The 8,656-nt window shown below is 37.1% G+C and overlaps 2 protein-coding genes across 3 annotated transcripts in view; both read left to right on the top strand.

Annotated features, from left to right (window-relative positions):
• Positions 1–4,445, top strand: part of LOC107709772 (zinc finger MYM-type protein 2) — a 7,670-nt gene extending 3,225 nt beyond the window's left edge. The window contains exons 2-5 of the mRNA XM_016514377.1: positions 653–867; positions 952–1,146; positions 1,639–1,797; positions 3,071–4,445. Of these exons, the coding sequence (XP_016369863.1) occupies positions 653–867; positions 952–1,146; positions 1,639–1,797; positions 3,071–3,093 (592 nt within the window). The 3' untranslated portion in view covers positions 3,094–4,445. The remainder of the gene's footprint in view (positions 1–652; positions 868–951; positions 1,147–1,638; positions 1,798–3,070) is intronic.
• A 629-nt stretch (positions 4,446–5,074) lies between these two features.
• On the top strand, positions 5,075–7,298 carry LOC107709774 (uncharacterized). Of its 2 annotated transcripts, none has more exons than XM_016514379.1 (5): positions 5,075–5,213; positions 5,954–6,051; positions 6,207–6,353; positions 6,568–6,794; positions 7,036–7,298. In XM_016514379.1, the coding sequence occupies exons 2-5, from the start codon at positions 5,954–5,956 to the stop codon at positions 7,263–7,265; spliced, it is 702 nt and encodes a 233-aa protein (XP_016369865.1). In that variant the 5' UTR covers positions 5,075–5,213; the 3' UTR covers positions 7,266–7,298. The 2 variants fall into 2 exon arrangements, with proteins under 2 accessions (XP_016369865.1, XP_016369866.1); XM_016514380.1 differs by lacking the exon at positions 5,075–5,213 and adding an exon at positions 5,330–5,416.
• Positions 7,299–8,656: the final 1,358 nt, after the last annotated feature.

Genomic DNA, 8,656 nt, shown 5'->3' with positions numbered 1-8,656 from the left:
GTTATGCAAATCTTCCCACATCGTGACGTAGACATGTGGGGGCGTGTTTAAACGAGGCGTTTTAGGAAGGCGTGGTCTTAGTCTTAACTTTTATAAAGAATATCTCTTTGGGTTTGAAACTTTAGTCTTTGCAACTTTAGGGATCTTATCTATTCACGAACAGTTTGTAACACTCCAAAGAGAAAGGGAAACTTGAAATCGCATCATATGACCCCTTTAAGACTGGTTTTGTGGTCCAGGGTCAAATATCACATTGACAATTGTGCTGGTGCACTAGATTGTGATAATAGAGTATCTTTTAAAAACTCTGTTTTTAAATTATTTTTGCAAAGTAAAAACATGACCTAGTAAAGCGCTCTTTATTAGCAGTGGCTAATACCCATTCTCGAGATGTACCAAATATAAGCGTTTTAGTTTTGTTGTTATAATGCAACTACACTGCTCATAACTATCACACAACTTACTTCCACTTATATACTCTGATCCGAATGCAGTAAACACAAGACAGGTGGAGTGATCCAGACAGTGAAACTTTCCAGTGCTGTAATACCAAATATTAGTACTCTTGGAGGTAGTAATTAAACCAGTCATGTTTAAATATCATTAAGATAATAAATATGAAAAGTGCAATTATGCTAGTGTTCTCTTGCAGTGTTCCAGTTGAGATTAACACTCAGTGGCAGCAGCAGCAGCCGGAGTCCACTCCATACTCCCCCAGCAGTGAACTGGACTCCAGCTCTGCCAGACAGGAGAGTCCCGTGAGCAGCCACAGTTGGGTGAAACAGGAACCAGAGCCAGAAGCCATCCAGTGGGAAAATAAGAACTCTGATGCTGCCACTGATGCTGAGAAGGACAAAAATCTGAACAGTACTGTCACTATTACGGTATTTTTTCATTTCCTGAGAATCCGTGAGCTCATTCACTGATGAGATATACATTTCTTTTTCTTAGCATCGATACCTTCGATGGAGGGTTTACCCAGCAGTGTTATGCTGACCATCACCAAACTTCAGTGCCTGCTGGAGAGCAAACAGGAGAGGATTGAAGCTCTGGAGAGACAGGTGCAGGACCTGCAGGAGGATCGCAGGTTCCTCCGCTCACAAATCGAGAACCTCACTGGCGCTCGCTTGGTTTCAGTGCCTGAAGGTGTGGAAAAACATCTAAACACCTGTATTGTTGAATGCGATTTGTATTACACTGAACAAAATTATAAACGCAACACTTTTGTTTTTGCCCCCATTTTTCATGAGCTGAACTCGACTTTTTCTATGTACACAAAAGGCCTATTTCTCTCAAATATTGTTTACAAATCTGTCTAAATCTGTGTTAGTGAGCACTTCTCCTTTGCCGAGACTATCCATCCACCTCACAGGTGTGGCATATCAAGATGCTGATTAGACAGCATGATTATTGCACAGGTGTGCCTTAGGCTGGCCACAATAAAAGGCCATTTTCGTTTTTTTTTTTTTTTATATATATAGTTGGGATTTTAATCGATTTTTAATAGATTTTCTTCATGTTTTAATGTATTATGAGCTGAAATTATGAACTAATGAAATTTGTAGTTGATGCTCTATTTTCTGTTACAATGGTACTTGCTCACGTGCTCTTGTTTCCTATTATTCTCTGTTGCTGCAGCGAGCACATCAGTGTTCTCTCAGTCCAGGTCAAGGAAAAGGCGGCGTAAGAGCTCGTCCAGCTCATATATCGAAGATGAGAGCATCACTGATGAATCTTCATCTGAAGAGTCCAGCAGCGTCAGAAAAAAAAGACGCCATAAGAAGAAAGGAAAGAGAGGTACATGACAAGTAACACTTTAACATTAGCAGTTTTGTATCTGGATTGTTCATAAATGTGCCTTACCTGTACAAGATTCCTTGTAAAAAGTAATAGAGTTTAGCATACATTTAAAAAGAATACCTGTAAAACATAATATCCTTTAAAAGAGTATAATGAAGTGTAAACTGAATGTTATGTTTTTGGACACTTGCAATGTTACCTGAAATTAAATGAAAATGTGTTATATGTTAAGTTTATATGAAATGCAATTATTTGAACTTTATAGTTTTTTTTATTGACCCACTTAAAGGGATAGTTCACCCAAAAATGAAAATTCTATCATTAATTACTTACCCTCATGTTGTTCCAAACCCGTAAGTTCATTTTCGGAACACAGATTAAGATATTTTTGATGAAATCCGAGACAGTTCTGTCCCTTCATAGACAGCAAGAGAACTACCACGGTCAAGGCACAGAAAGTTATCTTGCTGTCTATAGAGGGTCAGAAAGCTCTTGGATTTCATCAAAGATAACTGAATTTGTGTTCCGAAGATGAACGAAGGTCTTACAGGTTTGGAACGACATGAGGGTGAGTAATTAATGACAGAATTTTCATTTGTGGGTGAACCAACCCTTTAAGTACATCTTTATATGTAATTTCAAAGTTACTGTTGTCTTGAAATATGCATTTATGGTAAACTAAAACATACTATAATGTAATTTCTATTGAAAAATGTATGTCATGTATTTTAACATATTTGTAATAACACATTTATAATGATGGAGTTGAAATCTAGGGCATCTAAAATATATTAACTGTAAATGTATCATTGAATAACACACTACAGTTCAAATTATAAGTGATTTAAATATACTTTAGAATTTTATTTAACAAATCAAGTGTACTTTAAAAATTTATTTTAAAGTAAAACTTTTAATTTGACATCACAAGGTGCACGTTTAAAATGTCATTAATATTATGTGCAAGTACAGTTTAAGAATACTAATTATACTTTTGCAATTTAAAGTGCACTAAAAATGCACATTCATTACAATTATGTAATTTGCAGAAGATAGTGTTTTAACAGTAAACGTGTAATAGTTAACAATATATGTGTGTGTGTGTGTGTATATATATATATATATATATATACATACACTAGTCAACATTTGAAGTAGATCAAAACCTTTTATCAAAGTTGTCCTAAAACCAAAACAATACCCAAGCTTAAATCAAAACGGCCAAATTTGAAATGGATTTTTGAGTTGCATTTCAATCTCTTCCCAACAGGGTGTGTTCCTCATTGTGACTAGGTCTTGATCAGCCTTTATCAAGAAGAAGAGCATGAATAGTACTTTCTGCCCAAGTGTGTCATTAAAGTTCACAGGGCCCGGGACAGTTTTTTACGAGCGAGCGTCCATATGCCCAGGAGTAGAGTAGCCTATACCATAAAGGACCTAATCTGGGCCCTCTATCATGGCCTGGGACAGCGCTCCTGGTTGAACCCTCCCTGACAACATCCCCAACATGGCCCTCCTCATCGCAGAACTGCACCAGGTTGCTAACAAATCTGTTCGTCTGGTGGGTCTGATCAGGCCTTGCGAGGAAACATAAGTCAGCTACGCCCAGCAGTGTGTCCTCTCTCCACAGCAGAGCAGTTCAGTTTGTAATTGAACAACCCAGAAAACATTAATTAACATATCTGAACCTTGCTCAGGTGGGCTTTTGATTTATGAGTACATATGAGTGTGGTTATCTTGTTGCTTTAAAAAGGCAAGTTGCTACTTAAGATTTGTCAAATGTAAACTTACATTCTTATACTTGTGTAAACAATGATTCTGAAAATGAAATGAATGAAACTGCTACTCTGAAAACCATCAGTAAAACCCTGACACAGTCTTCCGGGTTGACCTACCAGTTGATATCACAACTGAACAGCTCTTTTTCTTTCTTTTTTTGCTGATGAAGCCCTTGTATAAAGGATGGAGCGGATGAGAGCTTCTGGAGAGCTGGCCTAGCACTGCAATAAAAACAAGAGTATTCTCCATGATTTAACTCTAGAGGTCGCTCTAATACCATTGTTGAGTGAAAATGGTGCTGGAAGGAAATAAAGTAGTTATTTTACTGTGTACTGTGTGTACGTCTCTTTGGAGTTTTAAGTGGTTTGTGTAATAAATGCACAGATCACTTGGAGCTTTTTTTTTTTTTCAGTTTTAAGTTGCACATATTGTGAGACCATCCAGTCCACTCATGAAGCACAGATTGGGCTTGTATGTTTGAGATGATCCTTGTATGTGTTTGTTTACAGAAATCTCTACCAAGGTTATATTCTCACACAATGTCACCGTGTTCCTTTATGTCAGGGTTCTTCATATCTGGCCCTCAAGTTCCACTGTCCTATAGAGTTTAGCTTCAACCTGAATCAAATACCCCTGAAAAAGCCAATCCAGAGGTCTTTAGGGATTGCTAGAAAATGACAGGCTGGTGAGTTGGATCAGGGTTGCAGCTGAACTCTACTGGACAGTGGCCCTCAAGAGTCAGAGTTCAAGAACACCGCTTGTGGTTTTTATGTTTGAAACATTTGTTTTCATTCTTTATTTGTTTCATTAGTTTTTAAATGTTTAAAAATGCCTGTCTGCCAAGTGCCAAGCTATTTAACAAATAGAGGTCCTGCAAGAGATTTTAGCTATTATTTATTTATTTTTTCAACTTAATGAACATGCTCTCTAAAACCGAGGTCTTCAACCCTGCTCCTGGGACCCACTGTCCTGTAAAGTTTAACAACCCCAGTCAAACACACCTGAAGCAGATCTTCAGAATCACTTGAAAATCACAGGCAGTTATTACTAAAAGTTACTTGCTTTGAACCTAATCAGGCAGTAAGGTTGACCAGGTCAAGTCCTCAGTTCACGCATACTGTAATGAGCTCACTTTTCGGCCATTTGATCATTACAGTCATGACCTGGGATGCGATTCCCAAAAGCAGCTGTTGCAAGTTCGGTCGTAACCAACGGAGTTAAAAACAGAACTTGCGACCATAGTTGATACTTTTGGGAAACGCATTCCTGGGACGGTTCTCGGTTGAGCGGTTGACTGGAGGACCATATGACTCGGTCCTATTCGTGAAGGAAGCGTTCAGTCCCGTTGAGAACCAGTTTAACGAATTACTTCAGTAGAACCGAAAAAAGTCTAGTTGGTGTAACCGTACTTAAATTATACATTAAAAGTATAAGAGAAAAAAAGTCTATGCAAAAGCAGTTTGGCATAATATTATAATTTCTTTGAAACAAGTAGTGAAGCTGTTCTGTGTGGTGTAACCAGAACCCCTCCCCCATCTCTGGTGTAACCGACATGTGCTGCTGTCATGTGACCGTGAAACAGGAAATGGTGTCTCCGAGACGAACCCTTCAAATCCTCATGGCTGTGTGTCAAGGTTAGTACGTCTTTCCAAATAGTGTATTATTTCATCTTTTTATGACGTAGTAAAGTTTGTTGACGATCGCATATCGTCTGCTGGAAAGCTTTGAAGGTTCATGAATTATGGTACTTTTTTAGACACGTGGTAACTGAAATGTCAACTGGTGTAACCAATCACTCCATTTGACACGCACTGCAAGATCTAGCACACGAACTACGGTGATTTCCTGATGCTGAAAATGTCATTTGAATTTATTGAGCCATGTTTTTAGATGTTATCATCCTTTCTTAATACAGTAGCTGTCATATGCGCTGTAATATATGACACAAACACTTTAATCCATAGTTAAATTAATCAAATATTGTGTGCGCAGTTACACTAATTCTAGATCAGTTTAGACTGGAAGTGGAATTTTACTATAATATAAAATGTAAATGAATTGCAAGAGCAGTTCTACAGTTAAGTGGAGTCATAGCTGTAATACAACTAAAGTCTACTTATCAATACTGGTTTGATCACTCACTTTAACACAGGCATTTATTAAAACTGGACTGCAAAAAGTACATTTTTTGTATAGTAATATCTATTATTACAATTATGTTAAACTGTAGGTCTAACTAACATTAAATCTAGACTAGCATTAAGGTACAACACAGTCTAGTTTAAATGCATATCCCTTTTGTAACGGATTCTTTCCACATATATTCATAATTATTGTATTGTAACAAGCTTTTTTTTTTCTTTCTCATTTATAGATGCCACTATCAAACAATGAGAAATCGGCTCGACATAGAGCAAAGGTGAATGCTGATCCTGTTGCCAGGGCCAGATACCTTGCAAAAAGAAGAGAGAGGTGTTTGATTTTTGTTCCACATATTATTATAAATTCTAATAGCAAAAATGCAGTTATATTTAAAGTTATACTATTATTAAAAACAGTAATGCTTTTATATAAATATTACATTTTAGTGTTTGCTAAAACACTTTCTTTTTGTTTCAAATTATTAGTTATCAGCGAAGAAAAAGAGAGGGAAAGACTAGACATCCTCCAGTAGCTGAACTCACTAAGTCAAGACAGGAGGAATTGAGGCAGAAATGGAGACGGTACCAGAGAAGTCGCAGGAGCAAGATTCGAAATTTACCACTGCAATGCTCGTATGTGCCTTCAGCCTGTTTATAATTGTTTGCAAACCTGATAACCATTGTTTTATAGCATTTTTCATCATCCTAGTATTAACATGTTTTGGACATTTTGAAAGCCAGTTATACTTAATGAAGCCAGCTTTGAGTTCATGTAGTTATTATTAGTAAAGTAATATATAAAAGTGGAATTATGCCTTGATTGTCATGTGATATTGTCCTCCTGCAGCTCTCAGGTTGAGATGAACTCCCAATGGCAGCAGGATTTTGCTCCATACTCTCCCAGCAGTGAAGTTGACTCCAGCTCTGCCACACTGGAGAGTCCTGTGAACAGCTATAGCTGGATGAAACAGGAACCAGAGACTGTAGTAATCCAGTGGGACAATGTAAACACACTGCCAGCTGCCACTGAGACAGAGCAGGACAACACTCCGAGCAGCGCCACTTCCACCTCCAGTACGGGATTTGTTATTTACTGAGAATCAATGTTAATTAGCTCATTAGCATCTCCAAAACACAATGATGAGACGTAGATAGAGAAGACATTTAGGTAATGGCTGCAGTGGTGTGAGTGGTACACTTTTGTCATTAAACAGAGGGTCGTTTGTTCGAATCCCAGCCAGGCAATTGGGTTGTCAGTTAGAGAAGTCTTCTCTTCTTCGTCACAAATCGTCATGTTTTTTTCTCTCTTTCTCAGCAGTGAGACCTCCGATCATGGAAGATTTGCCCAGCGGTGTTATGCTGACCATCACTAAACTTCAGTGTCTGCTGGAGAGCAAACAGGGGAGGATTGAAGCTCTGGAGAGACAGGTGCAGGACCTGCAGGAGGATCGCAGGTTCCTCCGCTCACAGATCGAGAACCTTACCAGAGCTCTCTCTGTTCATGTCTGTCGAGGGATTTCAGATGAAACAACTGGAAAAAGTTAATTGGAAAGTGTTTATGTCAGAGCATAAACTGTAACTGAATGGACTCTTTATGTTCAAACATTTGTTATTGTTTTTTTTTATTGTTATTAATTTATGTGAATGAGTTTTAAACAATTATGTATTAGATATTCAATATTTTTATAAAATTATTATTGTTATTATCATTATCATCATTATTATTGTTAAGGATAGTTTATGCGCAAGTGAAAATGTATTCACCCTCATGTCATTTCAAACCTGTGTGACTTTCTAGGGACCATAAAATGTCTTTATCTTTTGTTGCTAAAGTTGTGGTCACATTTACCATGGTTTATCAAATATTCTCTGGCAAAATCCAGTTATTTCAGTAGCAGCTGTGGCTGTTCTTTATGGATAGGTGGGGTGGTGCCCCACCAAAATATTCATCAATTTGAAAACGTATGAACTGAATCAATCCTTGTAAACTTGTAAATGTGTTCAGCATTATTCAGCAAATGTTTTTTTTTTAGTTTCTAGACTATTTATTCTTAAGTCATAAAGTGAGATGGTTATATCTCACTTTATTTCTCAAAAGAACAACCAATAAAAAAAATAATACAAACAAGCCAAAAGAAAAAAACAGACAAAATAGCCTATAAATAATTTGTTTGTGTTTGTTTTGTTAAATAACCTAGTTCACTATGCTGTCTTGGTTACTTGTTGTTGGGTTTTTTTTTTAAGAAAGAAGAAACAGCATTATTGCCAACACAGATTAACCACATGAACATTTTTATGTTGAAGGCCTTTTATTTAGGTTACTACTATTGAGAAATCACTAGTGAACTCCATGCCTGAACACTAGAGGGCATTCTGATACCATTGCTGTTTGAACGTCCCGCTTGAGTTTTGCATTTTTTAACCGTTCAGTCTTTTAATTTTGGAGGAAAGTGGGAGGCTGGACAAGAAACACAATGTTAAAGGGATAGTTCGCTCAAAAATAAAAGTTCTGCCAACATTTACTCACCCTCATGTCTTTCTAAACCTGTATGATTGAAACGGAACACAGAATTTAGAAGGTTTTGGCTCCATTGGTTTACGTTGTATTAAAAAAAGCCTCGGCTTTTCACAAAATATGTTCCACCACAGATAAAAGAAAGTCATACAGTTTTGGAACAACTTGAGGGTGAGTAAATGATCACAGAATTGTCATTTTGGGCGGACTATCCCTTTAAAAGGTAGGACAGGCTATTTTTTTTCTAGAAACATTTTTGTTATACTAGTTAAATCTCTTCACATCCTGATAGCAATCAACAATTAAAGTGGTCTTAATATATAAATATCTTCTGTAGAGTGGCTCAGGCCCATAAAATGTTTGTCCACTCATTGCATTGAATGGATGTCCTATCATAGATAAGCATACATATATATGGGTG

This window comes from Sinocyclocheilus rhinocerous, unplaced genomic scaffold (assembly GCF_001515625.1).
Source record: "Sinocyclocheilus rhinocerous isolate Xijiao unplaced genomic scaffold, SAMN03320098_v1.1 scaffold1588, whole genome shotgun sequence".
Lineage (NCBI taxonomy): Eukaryota > Metazoa > Chordata > Actinopteri > Cypriniformes > Cyprinidae > Sinocyclocheilus > Sinocyclocheilus rhinocerous.
This window is presented reverse-complemented; position numbering and strand designations above follow the sequence as displayed.